This window comes from Elgaria multicarinata, chromosome 2, assembly GCF_023053635.1.
Source record: "Elgaria multicarinata webbii isolate HBS135686 ecotype San Diego chromosome 2, rElgMul1.1.pri, whole genome shotgun sequence".
In the NCBI taxonomy this organism is placed as follows: Eukaryota; Metazoa; Chordata; class Lepidosauria; order Squamata; family Anguidae; genus Elgaria; species Elgaria multicarinata.
Genome location: NC_086172.1, coordinates 32675971 through 32701484, shown reverse-complemented (window position 1 = coordinate 32701484; position 25514 = coordinate 32675971). Strand labels below are relative to the sequence as shown.

General features: G+C 38.9%; 2 protein-coding genes across 2 annotated transcripts in view; both read left to right on the top strand.

Annotated features, from left to right (window-relative positions):
* Nucleotides 1–4924, top strand: part of PMS1 (PMS1 homolog 1, mismatch repair system component) — a 54139-nt gene extending 49215 nt beyond the window's left edge. The window contains exons 12-13 of the mRNA XM_063116266.1: nucleotides 2484–2644; nucleotides 3295–4924. Of these exons, the coding sequence (XP_062972336.1) occupies nucleotides 2484–2644; nucleotides 3295–3459 (326 nt within the window). The 3' untranslated portion in view covers nucleotides 3460–4924. The remainder of the gene's footprint in view (nucleotides 1–2483; nucleotides 2645–3294) is intronic.
* Nucleotides 4925–6583: 1659 nt separating this feature from the next.
* C2H2orf88 (chromosome 2 C2orf88 homolog) overlaps nucleotides 6584–25514 on the top strand; it is a 96114-nt gene continuing 77183 nt past the window's right edge. Inside the window, exons 1-2 of the mRNA XM_063116259.1 lie at nucleotides 6584–6661; nucleotides 8605–8671. The gene's annotated coding sequence lies outside the window, so the exon portion shown is untranslated. The remainder of the gene's footprint in view (nucleotides 6662–8604; nucleotides 8672–25514) is intronic.

The following is a 25514-nucleotide window of genomic DNA, read 5'->3' as shown; positions in this document are numbered from 1 at the left end:
GAATGGAACTTGCATACTCAGAGCTTGTAAGCTTTTGGTGACAGATAATTGTTTTTGCCAACTTGCCTTACTTGTGTGTGCCTAGTTAGCCTCTGTCAGAGAAACAACTGTTGGCTAAACAGAACTATGGTTTGATACAGTATAACACACCAAGTCTCTGCCTAGCCTAACAAATTTTGTCCTTATGGCAAATGTCTTCTTTGCTCTAATTCTTTACCAAGTTCCCCTTCCCGCTCCATCATTTGTAAACTCCATATCAATTGTAACACTTAAAAATGCATTAGTTTAAATGTATTTTCATTCACAATGCAATTTGATGCATTTATCAATTTAATATTTGAACAAATGAGAGCAGTAAAGCAGCAGTTTCTGCAGCCGAAACTCTCCCCACGGCCTAAGTTCGATCCCAGCGGAAGCTGGTTTCAGGCAGCCGGCTCGGGTCGACTCAGCCTTTCATCCTCCCGAGCTCGGTAAAATGAGTACCCAGCTAGCTGGGGGAAAGGTAATAATGGCCGGGGAAGGCAACGGCAAACCACCCTGCTATAAGGCCTGCCAAGAAAACGTCAGCGAAAGCTGGCATCCCTCCAAGAGTCAGCAATGACTCAGTGCTTGCACGAGAGGTTCCTTTCCTTCCTTCTTTATTCCCATGTAGTTTATTTATATGGACTGATAGGGCACTATTGTCTTTCAGCAATTACGACCAATAGTTTTGGCAAGTTTTGCTTAAAGACAAACCAATGTAAGTCTTAGTACCACTCTACGGTGCTCTACAATCATAATCAGTTTCCCTTATCTTCATGTGGTTTTGCTTCCAGATTGTTACATTGGTGAAAAACACTAGTGTGATGTGGAAGAGGCAGATTGCAATGCCTTTTCCACTTGTTACCATAGCCAGGCTTGTAGACTCTCTTGTTCCAGTCCAGGCAGACCTCTGCTACCTGTGCCTCAGATTGGACACCAGTGTTTTTTACAGCCATATTTCAGTGGTAAATTTCTGATAAACATTTGTTTTGACACAACAATGTGAAAAGTTAGTTTTAATTGGAATATGATGCCTACATGGTAACTCACTAGGTACAAGCAAAGATTTGCTGTGTGTTCTTAGAAATGCTATAGCTTCACGTGTTTTCTCTCCAGCCCCATATGTAGAGTGTTGACAGATCTGTTGTAGCATATGGGACGCTTACAAGATAAGTCTCAAAAGAAGAACCTTGTAAAAGCATCTTAATGAAAACCCCATCTAATCTAATAAGAGATTGTTTTCTTTTGTTAACCAACCTGACGAATAATTGCTTTAGGCTAATTTTAAATTCATTTTTATAAGTAAAGCCTCCTGCCAGCATATTTTATAATAGATTCCAACTACCGCACAAAAACAAGTTTCCATTCAATGCAAAAGTCTTGCATTAACTTCCCTGCCCAAAGGTTATGGTCCTGTTCAACACTATTTTGTACTGCCTAGTACTTAATTGAGATGAACTTTGTAATCTATTTGTCATGCTAGAATCAATATCTAGAAAACGACATTTTAAAAGCATAGTAGGATTTAATGTAGAGCTGAGAGTTAAATTTATGAAGAACATATAGTAATGTTGAAATGCAACAGCTAAAAAAATTATTTCCTGATTAGAAAGGAAAAGTTACTCAACAATTCATGGAAAAGTTATATAACAATTTATAAACAAGCAGTAACATAGAAAAGATTGTTTATATAAATCATTTGGAAACTAACAATGTTTAAATACATCCTTCTGTATTTTACAAACATGTTTGTGGATTTTTACTAAATGTTTATACTTAGCCTAAAAATAAATGTTTCAAGTTAATAATATTGGGGTCAAATGATCCATTCTAAAGTAATGTGACCTGTTATAGATTTACAGAGGAAAATGGCTGATTCACTTTACTTACTAATGTTCAGCTTGCTCAAATCTAATACTGCAATGGAAGAAGAGTCATGTAAACATTTATGAAATGAATGAAATTGAACAGTGAACAGTAAAAGCACAGTGAAGAACATGGTAGGCATTTTAGCAGTCATGAGAATGCCATATGAGATAAGATGCAATAGATCTTTGATTGGATCTCGTTTTCATTTTTAGCTAAAAGTAGCCACTAAATTTGAGTGGAACACCCTTGCCATTTCCCAATCTGTATATCCTAACAGGATTTTTTTATAAACTGAAGCACACTTGATTTGGAAATACAGTGATCACTTACAACCAATATGGCTTGTACTCTTCACTCCAGGGGAGGAAAATCACAATTGTTTACCTGTACTGAACTCAAATGGCAACATTAAGGGTTTATTGCACAATCCCATGAACTGAGCTCAATGGGGCTTATTCTCTAGTACATTTAGGACTGCAGCCTTAAAACCTGAGTGGTAGTCATTGTGCATATTTTGCTGTATAAATCAAAACAGCATGTAAAACACACCCAGTAACTCCAGATGTTTTGTTTATTTGTTTGTTTAATATTAGGTGCTTCAGCTACAGCAGATCAGGTGAAAATAGAAGAAATGACGAAATGTGTGCCATACTATGGTGTATCAGATCTGAAAGAAATTCTGAGTGCTGTGCTAAATAATAATGCAAAGGAAGTCTATGAGTGTAGACCTCTTAAAGTGGTAAACTACTTGGAGGTAAGAAAGAGCAGTTTTAGCTATTGTTTTGCAAGCTCTCCCTTTTAACATGCTGCTTCAAGTGTAGCTGTATTCTCAAAAAATCCTTCTACACCTTGATATTTATATATAAAATATTGCTACCTGGAAGATGAAAAATTGATGTTGGAAGCAGAAGTTAAATTTAAAATCGGGAATATTTCTGTTAATATCTAGTATTGCTAAGCAGTTAAATGAGATGCATGTGTTTAAGACTGAAAATAACCTGGCTACATTCATATTTTAACATTTCAGTGGATAGTGGAACTTGTTTCTGAACAAGCATACATAAAGTTGAGTTGTTAAACTCCGCAAAAGAGAAAGGAATGTGACTAAGGATGTGCCGAATGTACATATGCGACGGATTAGTTGACCCTTGTAATCAGAATCTCACAATAATAAAAACATTATTTTTTAAAAAAAAAACTTAAGGATGTGCCATTCCTGAAGCCTTTCTCCTACTAAATGCTAACTAATCCAGTTGCTTAGCCAAAAGAATAAAAGAACGTGAATTTCTATGGGAAAACGGAGTAATGGAAAATTTTGTATTATTGAAAATTGTCTGCCCTGTTCTTGAATTTATTATAGCCTGAGGTTAATGTCCAAATATAATCATTATTTTGCTTCCATAGGGCGAAGCAGTGCGACTTTCCCGACAGCTACCCTTGTATTTATCTAAGGAAGACGTGCAGGACACCATATACAGAATGGAGAAGCAACTTGGAAATCAACATAAAGGCTGTGTTCATGGTCGTCCATTTATTCATTATTTAACAGATATTCCACAAAGCAACTAGCAAGGAAATATTTTGTTCAAAATCACATTTCACACTTTTATATACATGTTATAATGTGGAAATTTGCTATTTTGTAAAATGTAAGCACTGAATTAATGTGTTTTAGAATTCTTGTTTTTCTTATGAAAATATAATGCTGAAAACTATACACGTTTCTTCTCAAGTAAAAGAAAACACAAAGGTGACCAGAGGTGAAAATGGATCCCCACATATAATAGTTTTACAGCTCTCTGTACTGTACAAGCTTGTTCATAAAGCAAAGCATACAGTGCATTTGGAGTAACAAAGAAAGCATAAGGAGATGGGAGTGTAATGTTTAGTAGCAAAAATAGAGGAGAATCAGGGAGAAAGCTAAAGCAAGGACTATACCCATTCAAGTGTACATCTATCTTTACAATTGTATTTTCTACAAAAACAGTAACAATGTACCTAAACTGAATTTTATATTTCTCTTGTTAGATATATTTTTGGTATAAAAGTACATTCTACATGTTAAGTGCTCAAATTTATGAAAGGCTATTCCTCAGATAAAACAATTAATTGATCAATAGAAAAATGCATGTGTAGAAGCAGTTTCTGGCCATGAATTCTCTTGCTAGATTGGGAACTGCACAGACAGGATGCACATTCAACATGAGACCAAGTGTGTCTTTCTAGTGGTGTAGTCTTGTAAAACTAATATATAGATGGTTGTACTAGCATTGTACAAGCATTGTACACAGGTCACAGGATCAATTTCTATTATTTCAAATTATAGTAACATACTGTTACATTGTAGTATGTAGCTGTTTTATGAAAATACAGCCATCTGGCAAATACACATTAGCAGTATTACTTGTATTAAATGACATGATTAGCTTATTTGTAAACAAAACAATAATTCTGTTAACATGTAACTATGGCTAAAAGCAAGACAACTTTTCCAGTTGTTTTTACAGCAAATGATTTTCAGATTGCTAATCACTTCAGTAACTGGGAACTGTGTGAGTTTGACCAGAAATAAATCAGATTCTGTACCCTTCTTCACTGTGAAGCTATAGCTTTCATTAGTCTCAGAATATAACAATGGATATATACATTATATGATATTTGATACACATTTGAAAATTATAATCTTTGGCAACTTGAATTTCACCTGTTGGTTTCTTCAGTGGTACTTCCTGTCTACAATGCAATATAATCAGAGTAAATAGACTAGAATTTGTGCTACATAAACAAGCACTTCCCCTTTTATTTCAGATTAATATTTGCACACAGATTAATATTTTGTGAACCGCCCAGACAGCTTCGGCAATTGGGCAGTATAGAAATGCAATAAATAAATATTTCACAAGCATGGTCATGGGAATACACAGGAAGCTGCTTTATACCAGGTTAGACTTCTGGTTCAGTATTGTCTACTCTAACAGTGGCTCTCCAAGGGGTTGGGCAGAGGGCTTTCACATCATCTGCTACTTGATTCTTCGCAAAATTAAAGGTTACTCATCACACAAATCATGTCAAAGGTCTTCAATACGTTTATAGTTGAAGTGGGATTCTAATCGGGTGAAAGACTGTATAGATGGAAATAGGGTAGTTATTCCAGATGAATTGCATGGAGCAGAAGAATGAGATGTTAATATGTAGCACTAGGCTTGTACTGTACTTCCAAACCCTAATGTTCATTATTAGCGTGCCTGTAACACTCTACCTTTATAGTGTGTCTGAAAAGAATAGTTTGATCAGCCTTTAACCATATGATTTTGAACAGGGTATTCCTATAAATTAAAGGTCAGGTGGGTTATTTTATGTGTCCTGAGCATATTCCTAATTTCTGGTGGGGATGGGGAATGGATAGAAAATCTTCCTTTACTCTAGGGCAGTGTTCCCCAACTTGGCTCTCTCCGGATGTTTTGGACCACAACTCCCATCTACTCCATCCAGCACAGAAATGATCAAGGATGATGGGAGTTGACCACAAATATATCTGAAGGGCCCCAGGGTAGGGAAGGGTGTTTCTAGGCAACTGAAACGGGTAATATCCCAGTTCCTTTCAGTTGCTTAAATGAATGCTTATTCCTGCATAGAAGAGGTAAAAGACCAGTTTGCTAATAGCTGTGAATGGGGTTGGGGCTAAACTAGATGTGATGGTGGTTCTGTGTCTATAAATAGAACTACCCCAATAAAAGGCTGATTATAAAAGGGTGTGTGTAAGTACCATACCCATTGCCTAAAACCCCTCTATCCAAACCAAAAGAGCTTGGGGAGAAGGGCTACAAGGATGTAATCTGGATTTGCAATGGGCATTCTTTACCTATGTGCCTCTCGCTTTTGAGAGACCAGGACCCACCCACCCCTGATATTGACGATAATACCATGTTTAAATGCATCAAACTAAACTCACCTTGCAGTTGGTACTAGCTGGACAAGAATGGGGAAGGAGATCTAGGAATAAGATTTTTTTTAGCCAAGAACAACAGATAATAAATCTTTGCTCCGAAAGGAACTGCGTATGCAGTTTTTTCTACCTCAGATGTTTTTGCCTTGCTGAAGTCGTTCACCTTGGGAGCTCCCCATCTATACTATACAATACAATTCTGTGTCCTTGGGCACTTACCTCTCAGGGACTTGTAACACCCAACATAGGAAGGGATGTGATCTTATATATCTTACAATAAACACCACGGAACGCTGCGAGATTTCTGAGGCAGTATGTGCAGGATCAAACCCATGCCTAAAGCCCCAAGCGCATTTACTCTGGCATAAATCTAATTTGGAGGAAATCGCCAAAGGATCGGGCAGCAGAGAGAGCGAAGCACACTACAAATAAACACAGAGGGGGAAAATAGTTGGTGCGCGGAACGGTTACCTCGAGGAAGGGTCTTTTGAAGTGGGGCCCGTGTGTATGATGAATATCTCATCTCCAGCCTGCTGTGGGCTTTCTCTCCTGCTGAATTTCATAGTCACTTTCCCTCCTCCTCCCCAGCTCTGTTCTGGCACCAACCGCCCTCCCAACGGCTTCAGAACTTTGCCCCTCGGTCTATAATTGTGCAGCCATCTTGTAGAACAGCAGATAGTCCCATAGTCCTCCACCACTAGCGACCTGCGGGAAACCCGAAGACATCCCGCCGCCCACCCTCGACGTTTCAAAAACACCGAAAGAGAAAGGAAAGAACGAGAAAACATCGCCATGAGATGCCTAAAACAAAGCAGACGTGAAGGGGTGTGTGTGTGTGATTTGCGCCGGCATTGTTTCCCTTTCCCGCCTTTTCATTGGCACCTATTGAGTTCAACCAGGTTGCCTGTCCAGCCCGCGCTTTTTAATAACTGCCTCACGCCTGCAGTATAGCTGAAGAGAGGCCCCGAGATGAATACCCCGTCTTTTCTTGGCTACAGGTGTGCCCAAGGGTGGTGAGGTTTTGAAATGGGCGCATGAGTTGGGTTGTAGGTCTGGCGTTTGTCCATACGGATGTTTACACCGCTGTAAATGCACATCTTTACATTTTTGGACAGATGACGCAGCTGCAAATGCGAAATCATCCAGGGGCAAACCCTGGAAAATCCGCTCCCGACAGCGGAGGCGGCTCCGAGGCTTTTAAAAACTAAACAAAAGTTTAAAAACGTAAAACCCCGGGGGGGGGGGTGAGTAGAGGAACAGTGCCATTCGTCTCTCTTCCCCCCCCCTCAATTTTTTAATCATCTAAATCTGCAGAGCTCCGCAGAAGCTCCGCATATTGGGATCTATACATTTAAAAAAAGGTGGGGGGAAGGTGTGTGTTAGAAATGGCAGGACAAAGAGCGGTGGGGGTCAAGATTCACAAAATGTTCAAAGGCCTGCTTTTGGACGACTTCAAGGTTAAATTGCAAACGAAACACAATGCTTGCCATCTAGTGTGGTCTTTTTAGGAACATGTATTCTGGTTCTTTTTTAATACCTCATAATAACCAGGGATGCGTGTAAACCTGAGGAATCTGGGCACATGCCCCCCTCTCCTCCAGGAAGAATGAGGAAGTGCAGGGAAGCAATGATATTCCCCTGTGTGTCAGATCATTGGTCTATCTAGCTCAATATTGTCGGCAGTGGTCCTGTTCAGACAACATGCTAAACCCTGATGTTATGTATTTTGAGCTAAACACTATGACTTACTTAGCATGTCATGTGAACCATGACTTAGTGTCTCATGTGAACCAATTCTAACCACGTGAACCACTAACCACTTGCTGCAAAAGGGTTAGCGGCCTAACCATGGTTAAGCATGTTGTCTGAACAGGGCCACTGACAGAGGCTTTCCAGGGTTTCAGGCAGCCCTACCTGTAGATGCCCAAAATTGAATTTGTGACCTTATACCACTGAGCCACAGATCTTCCAGATGGGCAGTCAGCTTCAAACCTGACTGTGCATGCAGGGTGCAGAGTTCCCTATTCTAGGTGGGGGAATCAGGATTGAGGGATGAACACACTACAGTGCAGGTTGCTAACCTTATTTTCACCCTCATTCCAAGTTTTTGGGGATCTATCCTTCATAGCTGAAAGAGAATTTGGAGAATATACTAATTAGGATCAGAACTACTTTACCTCTGATCCCAATAAATCTGCCCCGAGAATTTTTTAGTTTCAAAAGGAACAGAGCTCTATAAAGCTTAGAAAATTCTCATCATTTTCAAGATTCCAATAGGGGTTAAAGGCTTGAGCAGGGCAGTTTCCTCTGCTCTCTTTTTTCTTCTCTCCCCCACCCCCAACACTGCATTTTTCTGGAGAGTAATACTGTTGCTCTCATGTCCTGCTTATAAGCTTCCAAGAGGCATTTGATTGGAAATAGTACTGGATTGGACTGAGACAAGTGACTTTTTCAAGAATACAAACAGGGCAAAACTACACATCTGTGATTATCTATAAAGATATTTTTTTCTTTGTCTTAAAGCAGCTACTAGGAGAAGTTAATTTGAATCAGTATGGGGTGGGTGGGAAAGGTTTTTGTTTAGCCATTTCCTGCCATGCTGGTTTCCTGATGTAAATTCTCTCCCCACCTCCAGATGCTTTTAGCCAACACCCATCCTTCCTCCACCCCAACGCAGGTACTTGTAAGTGCTCAACACTAGTCTACTTGTATGTATGAATTATAATTTCTTGATATAAAATACAATGCAATCTCATTTTCAATTACAGGAGATCTTATTGAAAGAAACAATTTGATGTTCTGGCATGCAAATTTCAAGCCCTTGAAGTAATAAAAGTAAGTGTAATAATCACATTTGCAAACACAAGCATTTTCGTACTGAAAAGGAAGGAGATGGATTTCTTTTTATTCTTAAAAGTACAGCCAGACAAGGTCATAATTATTGCAAGTAATATAATTTACTGGCCCGTACAAATCATTCCATGCAATTTCTTTCACTATATCCAACCAGGGCTGGGCAGAGGGTCCAGTTGGCATGGGCCTATGATTTTAAGGGGGCCTACTCCGAGTCCCCTTGGGCAAAGTTGCTTGATTTTTCTGTTGTTGATAATGAATTTGCCCAAAGAAAATCACGTAAAGCATTTCTGAATGTGAAGAAGTGATGTCTTATACACATCTTGAATGAAAGTGCTTGCCATTACCATTTTTTATAAATCGTTCTAGTTCATATGTATTTAGAACTGATTAAAAAATACTTAATGAGCAGTTTGAAATGGGGCCTACATTTCCTATCTGGCCCGGGTCTATTACCAGCTTTGCCCGACCCTGTATCCAACCATTGGTGAGATTAGCTAACTGTAATATTTGTATATTCTATCCAGTTGCTTCAGAGGAACACAATTCAGTTTCCCTTTCCATTTACATTCAAGTGGTCCAGGCAATACATTTAGCATTACTGAATGTTTAAATATGGAAATATTTTATCACATTTTGTTAAGGATACATGGTTGCAAATGATACAAAAGACTTATTTCAAATAAATATACAATTTCAAGCATGATTATCATTTATAGCTTAACTAAGATAGAGATGTATTACTGCTATGAATTTGATACTCAGTTACTTCATAATTATCATGGTTTTCTGCAGTGAATTTGATATACAACAGTTGGCAAAGAAAGGCTGCTCAGTTGTGTGACTAAAGATTTTATGGAACACATCTGACATAATTAGTTCAGCATGTGCACAGTATAAGAATAAAATCTTGAATTAAACTGGTGAAATATAGTCCACCATAGTTTATGCCATAATAAATCTGTTAGTCTTTAAGGTGCCACAACACTCTTTGTTGTTCTTATTTCATATATGTTATATATGAATGAAAGTCAATACAAATTAACTGTTTACAATATTGAAAATGGTATGTGGAATATAATTTCAAAACTTGCAAAGAGGAAATTGAATTTGGCTTCTGTTTAAAGACTCAAACAAACTGTTCACACCTGTTAGGTTTAAAACAGCTGTTTCTGTTATTATCAGTAAACAGATGCAAAACGTAATGGAATATTTTAAAGCAATAGATAATCCTAACTTTCAATAAAAGATATCATCGCAATATAATGATTAAATATTTAAATGTAAAGCAGCTGTAATTTACAATGATAGAATTTCTGTCAGTTTTTATTTAAAATATATAGTCTTGAAGTCTGAAAATGTAACCAGTTATTGGATTTTTTCATATTCTGCAGACCTAATCCTATATATTTTCCATATGTGAATATGCTTATGAGTTCACTTGACAGGATAACTAATTCAATAAATGTTGCAAGTTTTCTCGAAATAAGTTTTCATTTTTTAAAAAAAGGATGTTTACTGAAAAGTATTATCCTGGAGAAGGAGCCTCTATAATGTCCTCTGTAATGGCAATGCGTGACCAAATCCCATTAATGGGAAAATAATGGCTGCTTGCACTGCCAGGGATGGAATGGCAGACAGGAAGGAGAGGTGCTTAATCCTTCCCATGCCAACTGATTAACCTTTGCAAATCAAACCCACCCACCCCGCCCCATCCCAGTTCATTTTTTCCTCAACTGAGCTCACTTCCAGTTTTGGAGTTCATCAAGGGAAAATGTTGTAAAACTGCTTGAGAGGAATTTGCGCAGGAGAATCAGTGAATAGGGGAAGGTTCAAGTGCTCCCTTTGAGCCAGTCAACACTTTCCTGGTGGCCCCCACACCCTGCATTAGCATTAAAAAGGAAATGTAAGTTAGGAATCTTGCATATCTTTCTACATCTGCCCTGAATGCATATAAATGGAATGAAGTAGCCACGTTGTAAATGATATATATATCTTCTATATAAATAAAAATGAAAAAGACCGTTCGTTACTGTCGTTATATCTCCGAAAGTTCTTCACCGATTGCTTTGAAGTTTTGACACAGCATTGCGTTCGAATACGCAAGCGTTGTTATGTAACTATGTTCTCTATGGGGTCAAAGGTTTGTCTTAAAATCGAAGAAATAGGCCTCCTCAAAACCAGTCCTGCTGATCATTCTGACATCACCAACCAGTAGGCCAATCTACTGCCTCTGCCTCTTCTCCTATTTGCATGTACTCTCGCAATTGGCTGAGTGAATGTAGATGTCACACCTGTGACAGTTACACGTTCTGAAGAAAGGTAACTGCCAGGAGTTTCCAGTAACCTCCTCACCGTAAAAACATGCTTTTATATCTCCGAAAGCTCTTCACCGATTGCTTTGAAATTTTGACACAGCGTTGCGTTCGAATACGCGAGCGTTGTTATGTAACTATGTTCTCTGTGGGGTCAAAGGTTTGTCTTAAAATCGAAGAAATAGGCCTCCTCAAAACCAGTCCTGCTGATCATTGTGACATCACCAACCAGTAGGCCAATCCGCTGCCTCTGCCTCTTCTCCTATTTACATGTACTCTCGCAATTGGCTGAGTGAATGTAGATGTCACACCTGTGACAGTTACACGTTCTGAAGAAAGGTAACTGCCAGGAGTTTCCAGTAACCTCCTCACCGTAAAAACATGCTTTTATATCTCCGAAAGTTCTTCACCGATTGCTTTGAAATTTTGACACAGCGTTGCGTTCAAATACGCGAGCGTTGTTATGTAACTATGTTCTCTATGGGGTCAAAGGTTTGTCTTAAAATCGAAGAAATAGGCCTCCTCAAAACCAGTCCTGCTGATCATTGTGACATCACCAACCAGTAGGCCAATCCGCTGCCTCTGCCTCCTCTCCTATTTGCATGTACTCTCGCAATTGGCTGAGTGAATATAGATGTCACACCTGTGACAGTTACACGTTCTGAAGAAAGGTAACTGCCAGGAGTTTCCAGTAACCTCCTCACCATAAAAACATGCTTTTATATCTCCGAAAGTTCTTCACCGATTGCTTTGAAATTTTGACACAGCGTTGCGTTCGAATACGCGAGCGTTGTTATGTAACTATGTTCTCTATGGGGTCAAAGGTTTGTCTTAAAATTGAAGAAATAGGCCTCCTCAAAACCAGTCCTGCTGATCATTGTGACATCACCAACCAGTAGGCCAATCCGCTGCCTCTGCCTCCTCTCCTATTTGCATGTACTCTCGCAATTGGCTGAGTGAATATAGATGTCACACCTGTGACAGTTACACGTTCTGAAGAAAGGTAACTGCCAGGAGTTTCCACTAACCTCCTCACCGTAAAAACATCCTTTTTTAAAAACCAAACAAAATGCTTTACTTCATCCAAATAATGCCTCGCAGAAGATCACACTTAGGTCGTCGTACTCGCGGAGCGGAAGCACTGCGACAAGAAATTGCAAATCAGACTGAGGAAGAACGGGCTTCAGCAAACGAGAAAAAAAGAAAAAGAATGCCTCAAATACGTGCCAAGGAACCAGCCAAGCAACGTTCAGCCAGACTTGAGGATGCACTGTTGCGAGCACGGCAATTGCGTTTTACAGCTTCAGATCTGCTTTGTTCTCAACAGAATGAACGCGACAGGCTGATAGCGGCTGAAAGACGTCAACGAGAAACAGCACATCAGCGTCAAACACGACTCCGTAGTAAACAATCACACGATTACAATCGCCTTGCATTCCGGTACAACCCAGCTGATGATTATAGTTTGAGGTAGCATGTTCTCATCGGCACTGTGACTGAAGTGTGTCCTTATTGCAAGGCTCTTAAATTTAATGGAGAAACAAAAGGAATGTGTTGCGCTGCTGGAAAAATTAAACTGCCTCAACTTGGAGGACCACCAGAGCCATTACAAACTTTGCTTGCCGGATATACTGCAGAATCAAAGCATTTCCTATCTAACATCAGGAAATACAACTCATGCTTCCAAATGACGCCGTTCGGCGCAGAAATCATCACAGCTCCATTTATGCCAACTTTCAAAGTCAAAGGACAAATTTATCATAAAGCCGGCTCCTTCCTTCCATTTCAAGATAGTCAACATAAATTCCTACAAATGTATTTCATTGGTGATGGCAATGATGAATTGAATGCATGCTGCGGAATTTATACCGGCATAAAAAGGTCCGTCGTTTCAAAACTGCAACAGCTACTTCACGAAAAAAACAATTTAGTACATTTGTTCAAAACAGCAATTGACATGATGCCATCTGATACACACAAGATTGTTATTCATGCTGACAAAATGCCTGCTGGAGAACATGTGCGAAGATTCAATGCTCCAACTATAGACGAAGTGGCAATTGTTATGGTCGGAGATCAATCTTGACAGGACCTTTCAAAGGTGAAGATGTCCTCATTCCTCGCATTCCTATGATTCCAACAGATATGCCATTTCAATTTAAGAGATTGCAATTCCCAATTCGATTGGCGTTTGCAATTACCATCAACAAAGCTCAGGGCCAATCTTTAGAATTGTGCGGTTTAGATCTAGACACAGATTGCTTCTCACATGGACAATTATATGTTGCGTGTTCTAGAGTCGGCAAACCAGACAATCTCTATATCTACACAGACAATGGAACAACTAAAAATATTGTATATCCACAAGCATTGTGAAATTAAACATATTAGAAACATCCGCTTTGTCTTTTCTTTCTTTTCAATTTAACCAGACTGAGCCACAGCAACGCGTGGCAGGGTACAGCTAATATATATATATATATATATATATATATATATATATATATATATTTCTGTGTGTTGTACATTAGAGATTGATCTGCAACCCACTCTTTAAGGTATTACTTGAAAATACACTTCCATTGCATATGACCATAAGAAGTGCCATGCTGGGTCAGACCAAGAGTTCATTTAACGCTCCATCTGATGAGTGTTTTATTGCACGCTCATTACTGGGCACTGACGGAGTTTGCTCAGGTCCCCCACATGACATCATCTGCCTCCTGCGCGCCTTCCGCCCCTTCTGGCCTTCCTTGTGCAACAACAAAAAAACCTCATTAAGTCCGATGTTTTTTTAAACTCGGAATTGCTGCTCTCTCCTGCTGTGTGCAAGAGATGCAGCGCCATTAGAACCGCAGACTCAATGGACTTCGTGCCTGTTGTGTACTTCCTCTTTTGAAAAGAGGAAGTAACTGAGGAACAAAAAAACCGGTGGAGAAGCGAAGGTAGGGAGCATGTTAAAGTCCAGTACTCTTTACACAGTGGCCAACCAGCTGCCCTCAAGAAACCCACAAGTAGGACATAAGTGGACTAGCACTCTCCCACATATGTTCTCCAAGCAACTGATGTACATGGCCTACTGTCTCTGATACTGGAAGTAGTATATAACCATCAGGACTAGTAGCCATCGATAGCCTTATCCTCCATGAATTTAGCGGTCATCACTACATCTTGTGGAAGGGAATTTCATAGTTTAATTGTGCTGTGTGAAGAAGTGCTTCCTTTTATCTGTCCTGAATCTCCCACCAACCTGCTTCATGAGATGTCCTTGGGTTCTATTTTTATTTATTTATTTATTTATTTATTACATTTTTATACCGCCCAACAACCGAAGCTATTATGAAAGAGGGAGAAAATGTCTCCCTCTTTCTACACACCATGCAGCATTTTGTACACCTCTATCATGTCCCTCCTTATTCACATTTTTTCTGACCTAAACAATCCCAGCTTCTGTAATCTTTCCTCATAAGGGAGTTGTTCCAGGCACTTGATCATTCTGCACTTTATCCAACTCTACAATATCTTTTTTTAGGTGCAGTGACTAGAACTGTACACAGTATTTTAAATGTAATTGAGTTATAGATTTGTATAAGGGGAGTATGATCTTGGCAATTATATTTTTAATTCTTTTTTAATTATACTTAGCAGGGAATTTGCCTTTTTTTTAGAGCAGCCGCACACTGGGTTGACATTTTCATTGAACTGTCATCCACAACTGCAAGATCTCTTTCTTGGTCAGTCACCAGTAGCTCAGATCTCATCAGCTTACACTGGAAGCTGGGATTTTTTGCCCCAATGTGCATAACTTTTAACTTACTTACATTGAACTGCTTTTGCCATTTAGATCAGTGGCCTTCAACTGGTGCAGATCCAAGACCCACCTCGGACTCCCAACTTGCAACATGGGACCCACTTTTACAATTTTCTCCATGATCAACATGGCAGCAACAGCTTTGCCATGACCCATCTGGATTGATATCATGACCCACTTTTGGGTCGTGACCCACCAGTTGAAGACCATTGATTTAGATGCCCATTCTCCCAATTTGGAGAGAACTTTTTGGAGCTCCTTGTAATCCCCTTTTATTTTAACCAACCTAAAAAATTTGTTGTCAGAAAACTGGGCCACTTCATTGCTCACTCCTAATTCCAGATCATTTATGAACAAGTTGAGAAGCATTGGTCCCCTGTGAAACCCCACTATTTACATCTCTCCATTAGGAATCCTTTTGGAAGTCCAGTTAAAAGTGTTCACTGGATCACCCCTGTTCACATGTTTACTGGCACTCTCAATGAACTCTTAAAGGTTAGTGAGACAGGACTTGCCTTTGTGTAAGCCATGTTGATTCTTCTTCAACAGGGCTTGCCCTTCTATATGGTTACTAATTTTATCTTTAATAATAGTTTTAACCAATTTACCTGGAGCAGATAGTAACCTAACCAGCCTGTAATTTCCCAGATTCTCCCTACATCCCTTTTAAAAATTGATGTTTGATTGGCCACTTTCCAGTCTTCTGATATAGAGGCTGATCTGACGTGCATGCTGTAAAGGGGACTGGACCCAGCCAAGCTGGCCTTCCACTGGATTTTGCACAGATCCCCGGAAAAACGCACACAGCTTACAATTTGGAGGGTTAAGCCCAATTTATTTTATTAGGAAAGAGGCAAGCAAACAGGATTAGCAACTAAAACTATGAATACATGCAGATATATATTGAACCCCAAAACCAGCAAAACTAAAACTATGTTACAATATCATACGTCACCCAGCCATGGAGTCAGCCAGCTCAGGACAAAGAACCTATTTCAAAAGTATCCCTTTATAGAAACTATCTCCACTCTTCCCCCCAACCTTCGGTTCTCCCTGCGATGAGGTCTTTCACACTTCTCCTGAGATGTTAATTTCGCTCAAGGTCGCCCGGCCTGGCTCCGAGCGGTTCCAGGATGTACCCGTACGCCCACATGCAGCTGGCCGATTATCTCCCCGCTCCTAAAAATCATAACAATGAGACACTTTAACATTTTTTAAGAACAGCCATTCCATGCATGATGTACCCCTTCCTTACACATGCTACATCTTTCTGTTAGAAGATCAGCAATTTCAGATTGGAGGTTTTTTTTAAGAACTCTAGGGTGGATACCACCTGGGCCCAGTGATTTACTACTTGTCAATAATGTTGAGAACTTCATCTTTTGTCACCACTATTTGCCTCATTTCCTCAGACTGCCTTCTTGAAAACATCCGTTCAGGCCCAGGTCTCTGTCTTATATTGCCTGGAGTGAAGAGAGATGAAAAGAATCCATTCTTTATTCAGTAATCTATTGAATGGATTTGATTTCTAGGTTAATGATTAGCCCTTCAGCCAGATTGGTATGTTTGGAAATAAGAAGCATGTCAAGGAAAAAATCCTGAATTTCTATAATAATAAGGATCCATTATGATAGTGCATTTGTGTCAGATCAGTTGCTGCGCCTTCAAGGTGTGGGAGTCACAAACATAGGATTTCACAACATGTCTTTTTCCCATTCCAGTGTACCCCTAGATATCTGGGAAGGGTGATACTTTGGTGTGGGAATGAACTGCATTATAGGTTCTTCCCATATGGTTCAGAGATTGATTTTACCAGACTGAGACAGGAGGGAAACACACTGGAGTAGCTCCTATGCTGCTAAAATAATGTAATTGCAGGCACATTTACACTTCCCATTACTACTGCTTTATTAAGGCAAGAAATAGGAAGAGACTTTACTTTGTTCCTTATTGAAGAGAGATGGGTTACAACAGCAACAACACTTTTCTTACTAGATAATGCACTTCATACTGGGATGTTTTGTTTGGCTTCTTTCAGGCAAATGTGGGTTTTAATACACAAATCTCCAGGAAAATGGCATTGTGCTTTTTATACTGTATTTTGTAATTGTGCTTTTAACATGTTGGTTGTTTTATTATGGTTTTAATTTTTGTGAACCGCCCAGAGAGCTTCGGCTATTGGGCGGTATAGAAATGTAATAAATAAATAAATAAATAAATAAATAAATAAATAAATAAATGTCTTAAGTCTTAAAACCTAAAGCACAGTCCTGTGCATGTTTAGACAAAAATAATCCTACAACTCCCAGCATCCCCCAGACAGAATGGATTAATTTCTGTCTAAACATGCATAGGATTGTTCCCTTAAAGACTTAAGCTAACATAAGGAAAGAGTGTTTTTCTGGATGACACTCACTCATTCTCAGCATTGTGAAAGAAATCAACCATAAAGGAGCTTTGAGAAACGATCTTTAAAATATTCCCTTGCTTTTATTTACTTCAGTTGGTATTACATTTACATTGTATGAGCTGGGATGAACAGACTAACTCTGTGGTTCTTGGATCAGTGGGGGTTCAAGGAGGAATTTGCACATCTAATAGCAACTACCTGCACACCATAGCCCTGTGCAGGTATTCAGTCTGAATTGGTGGATGAGAGCTCATTCTCAACCTCAATAGGTCCAATCTGCACAAAGGCCTACAGTATATGCATATAACCCAACATGTATAAATTGGGATTGCACAAACTCTGCAGAAATGAATCGTACAGATTATGTTATATGTATGGAGTGTGCATATGTTAGGAAGCATGTAAGTATCTGTGCAAACGGGATTATGAAAGTATGGTGGTTAGGGATGGAACAGCAGACATAATCTGGAACCTGTACACAAACTGAATATTTGCACAGGACTCATGTCCTGTGGAATCAATGAGATGGATTCAGAGAAAAGAGCAAAATTCTGGTTGTGCAGCAGTGCTTGCTTCCTTCCTTCCTTCCTTCCTTCCTTCCTTCCTTCCTTCCTTCCTTCCTTCCCCTATGCTTCCCAAAAGCTGCTCCTGAAAGTTGAAGAATCTTCTGAAAATACATGGGATGGGGCACAGCGGGCTGCAGCAGGATAGAGAAATTGGAAGGATTTGGCAGGGCTGCCTTGTGCAAACAGAAGTATCTTTCTGCTCATACAAGACACCTTTAGATCCATGCCAATTGCTGTAAGCACTGAATTGCATAAGTTTCATTGTCACTGTCGTATCATGCCAATATTTTCAAAGTGTGACGTCTTAGACTGTAATACCTACTATTTTATAACAATGTACTTTTAGCATAAAGCTTTGAAGTTATATGAAAAATCGAATTAGATGTTCATTAGCATTGAATAAAGAATCTTTGCATAAATCTGAAAACATGATTTACTTATAAAACAACATTTATTCATTTTAATTTGGAGTATTGGCAGATACTTTAATATTTTAACTAGCGTTCTTAATGAAATGTCATGCAACTGTGAAGCATTATTAAGTCATCACTCAAAACAGAATAGAAGCACAGTAGTTGAGTGTTGTAATTTACGTAGGAGATTAGTTTCCGGAAACATAGAAACCAATGAACTTGGCAGCTGCATTATTAAAATATTGTTCTCAAGCCCAGATCAGTTTGTTAATTCATGCATACAAGAATTCAGTATTCATTCATTCACTGTGTTTTGAGTCATCTATCTTCCATCTAAGTTTTTAGCAAGTTCAGTTTAAAAGAAATTAAATTTTCCAAATGAAGCAGATATAAAATATTATTTTATTGAATGAGTAAATTAGTAATCCTCCCTGGTTTTAATGTTTCCAAATTAAATAATGAATGAAGTTCACATTGTAAAACACTAGTTTTTTCTAATAGCCCTATTGACCAGGGCTGGTTGTTCATGTGCCAGACACATGAAGAAGCTGTGACATGTCTGTGGCATGGACCATCACTCTACATATTTTTCAATATTTTCCCAGGGAAATGATTAATTTCTGTAAGGATTTCTGTCAGGTTAAAGCAAACCTTGTGGCAAGCAGTTAAAACCACCTTTTAATAATCTGCAATTATGTGTGTAGCACAACAACCATGGCCTGATTCAGACAACATGCTAAACCATGCTGCTTAACTACAAAGTGGTTAACAGAATGCAACAATTGCTGATAATTGTTCATCCTTCTTAAAAAAAACTAACAGAGTGGCCATTATCATCATCATCACCATCATCAATCTCTCTTTTCTTGCTCATGGTGTTTTTTTTAGTTGAACATGACAGGCTTTGCCAAGTCAAGCTGTCTTTTACTGATTCAGAAATTTCCTAACTATTGAACATGTTTTAAGTATTACTGCTTTCTGGATGTTTTTTTCTCTATAAAAAACAATTTGATGTGATGCTGGTGACTGATGTGACTAATGGAATAATTGTAACTTTTTTCTGTTGCCATAGTTTTTTAAGTTCCATAGCCAGTGGTATATATTTTTCTCTCTTTTTCTCTTCCTTTTCTGCAACATTTTTGTCATTAGGTATTGTTACATCAATGTAGGAGTGCTTTTCTTTTTTGTTTATGACTGTTATGTCTGGTTGATTGCAAAATATTGTCTTGCCCCAGAATTGTTCTGTCCCAGCAAGATCTTCTTCTTGTTGTTGTTATACAACCTTTTGCCCAATACTGGGCCTTTTGCCCAGTATATGAGTACATAGTGTGACTTGGTTTGACTTGTTTGAGTGTGTCTGGATTTCCTAGGCTCTGAAAGCATCTTTCTGGAGAGCACCTGCTGGTTGCATGATCCACGAGGCCAGGTTCTGTGAGTGCATAGTTGTCCTTGACAGGAGGGGCTTGCACTTGCTAGAGTAAGGTGAACAGATGTGAAGAGGCTGCAATCCTATATTCATTTATCTGGGAGTAAGTTTTATTGAAATCAACAGGACTTATTTCTGGGGTTTCTTTGGGCAGTTTTCTTTGGGTCCCTGATTGGAATTTCTGTTCTCTGCACACTGAGGCATTGTAAATTCAGGAGCTATTTGAATAAAAGGAGGGAAAGATCCTTGCCTAGCATTGTGATAATGGGTATCCGTTCTGGCCTTTCTTTATATTGCTACTGGCCATGGTCTTGTTTACATGGCTAATGAACCAGAGGTATAATGACAGTGTTATAAATTTGTTTCTCATTAATAAACCAGAAGTTAAAACAAGCTAAGAGGTGCTAGTGAGAAATGACTGCAATAAACCTTTAGTCTATTTTGTTCCATCGCTAATGTTTGCAGGGTAATAGTATTTTATACTCTTCTGAATGCTAGGTTGCTAGTTTGTTGTACTAGATTTTTCTGTACTTGCTTCATTTGTTGAGTGGTAGCAGTATGCAGAATGTATGTGTATGGATATGAGAAAGGTGATGGGGAAAGAGTGTTAAATGTTAGGAAAGGTGAGACTATGGTCATCCAATGAAGGATTTGCAGTCAGAAAAGATATTTGAGGGAAGAGGAGACTGAGCTCCCGTCTTTATGGTGGTGCTTTGGTGCCTTGCGGCGACTTGCACCCGCATTTGCGTTCCTTTCTGGGAAGGAAGGCAAGTGCGAATTTTCCAGCCCTGCACCTCTGGAAAAGTTAAAAAAAAATGGAGGGAGAGGAGAGGAACGGGGCCATTCCTCCCCTCCCGTTTTTAATTTTATAATCTGTATCTGCGGGGGAAGGGAGGAATGAGGAATCAGTTATTCAGTGTCTTGCCTGTGCTACTAAGGATGCATTCTTAGTAGCACAGGCAAGACACAATAACTGAGGAATGTTGTAGTGGACCTGTGTGGTCATAATTGGAAATGCCATTTATAGAACCACTGTAAGTTTGTACAGCGTTGGGCTCTTGACTTACAAGCATATATCATTGTAGCTATAAGGCAGTCATGGAGTTCTGAGGTCCAACAGCTACATTTTGACACATTTGCAAATGCTAACCATGTTTTCAGGGGCAATCCCTAAATCACAGTGGTTCATAAAACTATATTATGGAGACTGTGGTCAGACAGGGAAATATTATTTATTTATTTATTACATTTCTATACCGCCCAATAGCCAGAGCTCTCTTGGTGGTTCACAAAAATTAAAACCATTCAAAGTATAAAACAACAGTATAAAACTTAATATAAAACCTATATTATACCTTGCACAGTTGATTTCTCAAAGCCTTGTGTAAACCCTACCAATCTTTGCAAGCAGAATTTAACATCCCACTCTGCAGCATGGCAGATCTAACCCAAATTCAAACATAGCTTAACATCTAAATGTGGACTGGATGAGCTAAATCAGTCTTATGGTATCAGTTTTATACCAAACCTTTGGTCAGTACACCAGGGGTGGGATACCTGTGACTCTTGAGATACTGTCAGACCTAAATTTCCACCAATTCCAGCCAGCGTGACCAAAGGTCAGGTATTCTGGGAATTGTAGTCCATCAACATCTGGAGGGCCACAGGTCCCCACCCATGGTATACACTGGCTGGCAGTGGCTCTCCAGAGTTTCATACAGGAGTTTTTCATAGCCATACCTGGAGATGCCAGAGATTGAACCTGGGACCTTTTGCATACAAAGCATATGCTCATCCACTGAGCAACAGTACACCAGATACTCCAGAACTTCTGCAGTTATTTTGTACAATCATGTATTTATATCCCATTTTTTGGCCTGAGAAAATGTCCATACTGAAATAAAAACAAGTGAAAAATACAATAAAAACAATAAAATGCAATAAAACTCAAAGCAGAATAAAATGTTAAAGCATAACCATCCAAAGACATTTCTTACTTACAGACTAAAACCTTGTTGATATAAAAGGGACTTAACATCTTCCCTAAAGCTTAAAAGGCAGGGAGCCTGTCAAATATCTCTAAAGAGAGAATTCCACAGCTCAAGTGCTGCAATACTAAAGGCCATATATTTGTTATTACCAACTGAACCCTGAAAGGAGGTGGGACGTAGAACAAGACCTCTGAGCACAGTGGACAAGCAGGCTAAGATGGGAGGAGGCAATCCTTCAAATAACTTATTTTCATATTATTAGGGCTCTATAGGTAAAAGCTATAACTGTGTTCAGCAATGATCCAGAAGCCATTGCAAAGAAAGCATAATTGGAGTTGGAGGTGCCACAGATCCATCTTGCCACTACAGTTGAGAGCATTACAGAAATCCAATCTAGGTATCATCAAGATATGTGTAACAGCAGCTAAATCTGCTTTGTTGAGGAAGGGGCACAGTTGTGCATCATCCAAGGGTATGCAAAAGGTTACCTATCTATGGCTGCCATCTGGGTATTCAGGTGCAAGGTGGTGTCCAGAATATCTGGTTGTCAAAGGGAGTGCAACCCCATCCAGAAGAGAACATATCCTTACTCCGGCAGCATGTCAGTCTTGTCTGCACGAAGTCCTAGATTATTAGCCCACACCCAATCCATTACTACACTATTTCACCCAGACAACAGGTCAGAACCTCCATTACTTCCTTGGCATTAAATGGAAAGAAATAGGGCTAAATCCAATGTTACACTAGTGGACTTCTGCTCACACAATGGTAATTTCCCTTCCTCTACCCACTGCATGTCCCCCAGATCTGTTCTGGAAGGCCTCCCAACTCTCCTGACCATATTGGTAGTAGTGGTGGTGGGGATGCATGTGTGGCATCAGGTGGGAGGAGAATTTGATCCAGCAGTGGTATTAATTCCGCTGGCAAAAGGACGCTGTTGGATACAACCCATACAGACAATTTTATAAAGCAAATTTAAGGATAACTATTGAATTAGGTTGCTTTCTGGTTGTCCAGTCTTTCAGCTGTAGTTTAAAAAAATCTGGAGCAACTATTTTGGCATAGGACAGTTTGTTGTAAGGAAGATTTAATAGCTTGTTATATCCTATTTATAAACAGAAGTCACTTAGAGTTCAACAGATATATTTAGGATCAGCATTTGTGCATGGTGTTGTAGCTAAATAAAGTAATACTAGAGAAGCTTACTAGAAATGTAAGAAACCAGAATTCAGAATTGTCGTTTATTATTAATCAAATGTAATTAAAGACACATGAACATAATCTGTGTAAACTGAATATGCCTAGATATTGTTTTGCTTATTTTAAAAATGAAAGTAATATCTTCTACAAACATTTAGAACTATCTACGTTCATGTTGTAGAATATTATTTACAAATATTTCAGAGCAAAGGTTCTGTTTTATCATTTAGATCTGCATTGCTTCTAATACTGTATTTTCCAGGCAAAACTCATGCAACTTTCAATGAGAATTCACGAGCAGGGTTAAACATGTAAGAGGACTTTATGCTATGCCCTGTGATATATTAGAATATTAAGAGATGATTACCCCAAGTAATTTAATTTCTGATTTGCGTACTTCAAGATATCTGTAATCTCTAGAAAAAATGCTAACCTGTCAGTTTAACCTATGCATTTTATGGCAAATGGTAACTAAAACCATGGTGACCTTTTTGTCTTGTTGATCACATGGATGGAGATGATCATCTGATAATCTTTAGTAATCACTCTGAAATAGCACCTGTGCAGAAGGCAGTTTAATAAATACTATTTCTGCCTTATTTGCTTTTCTAGAAATCTTTTCCATTTAAAACTTGTTTAATGCACCTAGCTTTAAAAAGAAGAGAAACATAATGGGTCTCCTTTTGTAGTGATTTTATTTTATAGTCAATTTTAATTGCTGTTATAATGATGGGAAATAGCAACATAAACCAAACCCTATTAATATTAAACCCTATTAAGAATATTCCTGTTAAGAATATTAATATTCTTATTCCAACAATGACTAAAAATTCCAAGTAGAGTACTTGTTAGATTTAATGATAAAGTATTTTAATATGTTCTGTAGTATTAGTATATGATAAAATGTGATTTTATATTTGCTACAATAAGCTTGTACAATGCTGTTATTACAAATAAACCCACCTTTTGGTCATATTGTTTTTACCAATATGTATCTTCAAATGGTTAAGTGAAGATTTTTACATTTCTGTATCTGAAAAAATCATATCAACAATGTTTTTTTTTAATTATTTCAGGTCAATAGGTAGTATCATCTAGGAGAAATAGATTCAGGTTTCCCCTTGTTACTTCTCCATTCTAAAGAGATTTTTAAGGAACTGTCCCACATTTAATTGTTCCAGAAGCTAGGGACTTTGTTACTCCTTGTCTGGGAGACAAGAAGTTGCCAGATGGTTAACTTTTAAGGAAAGGATAGGGTGTCAGCATCAGCGAGAGGTCATGCTGAGTGTAGGGACATGTTGAAGGCCTACACAAATGAAATTTTGGCAAGGTCTTCAGTGGATTGAGGCCCATTTGAAAATGAATTGGAAAAGAATAAAAGGAAGAATGAGGTTCTTATGTTTTATCTAGCCATTTCTATTGTTTTAATAGTGTCTCAGTTGTGTTGCATAGATAATATTTTGTTACTTTGTTTGAGGTGTATTATAGACATTGGGATAGGTTGGCCAGTTACACATCACCAAAAAAGTGAACACAAGAAAACACAGATTGACATAAAATTTTCATGTCTGAATTAATATTTATAAGATGCACATTACTAGAATTTAAACAGAAATGCATCACTTTTCACTGTAGCTGGGAAGACTGTGAGCAGGTGACCTGTGTGTTTGCTCAGTTTGTTGTCCAGGATCTAACTGATGATGAGTAACGTCAAGGCTCCTGCTTTCTCTACATATGGTTCTTTATCTTTAGACTTGGAGTGGACTGTCCGTCAAAGCTTTACCATTTCGACAACCCTGCTTGTCAGTGTTACTATAGATGTCTTCCTGGTTTGGTGGGGAGCACATTATGGTCCATTACAGATGCACACCAGATGGTCCCCTACAGAACAATAGATGCACATTAGTGCTGTTGAGCACCTGGCATTGGTGGAGGCATTTTGGATGTTTGAACATGTCCTCACCTGACTCACTTCAGGTAGCTACAGACATCATAACAATTGCCATTTATATATACAAGAAGGGAAGAACATATTCCCACTCCCTGCTTCACATCACATTGCACTTTTGGGATTGATTTGTGGCCTGCAATATGTGCCCTACTGCCATCCATTGGATTGGGTCTGCAATATGTGTCCTACCGCCATCCATCAGGCTGAAAAAATGAATACAGTTGCCAATTCCCTCAGTTGGACTCCTGACACATCTCATGAATAGGAGCTTTCCCCATGAACCTCTTCATTGGTTCCTTTTTCATATGTGGGGCACCTCACTGTAGATTTCTTCACCACAGAGGTCAAGAAAAAATACAATAGGTTTTGCAAAAGGATAGGATTCACCTGTTCCTCCATGGGCACTACTTTATGTCTTTCCTGATTCAAGTAATCACCAAGATTCACAAAGCAAACTGCCTCCTTGTGACGTCAACCCAGACAACTGTAGTTCACAATCCTACTCCCATCACAACAAATGTTCCTCTGACTTCGTACGTTCCGGATCTCCTCGCCCAGGATCGAGACAAAATGTGTCACTTGTTCTCAAGACTCTTCACCTCACAGTGTGATGCATAAACCTGTGTGACAGTTCTTGCATCTTAACTGCCACCTGAAAACCTTCAGAGCATCATTTGTGGCCAAGTGGAGATTTTTTTCCATGTCTGTGTGGGCTACAGGACAAAGGATTGCAATATCACAT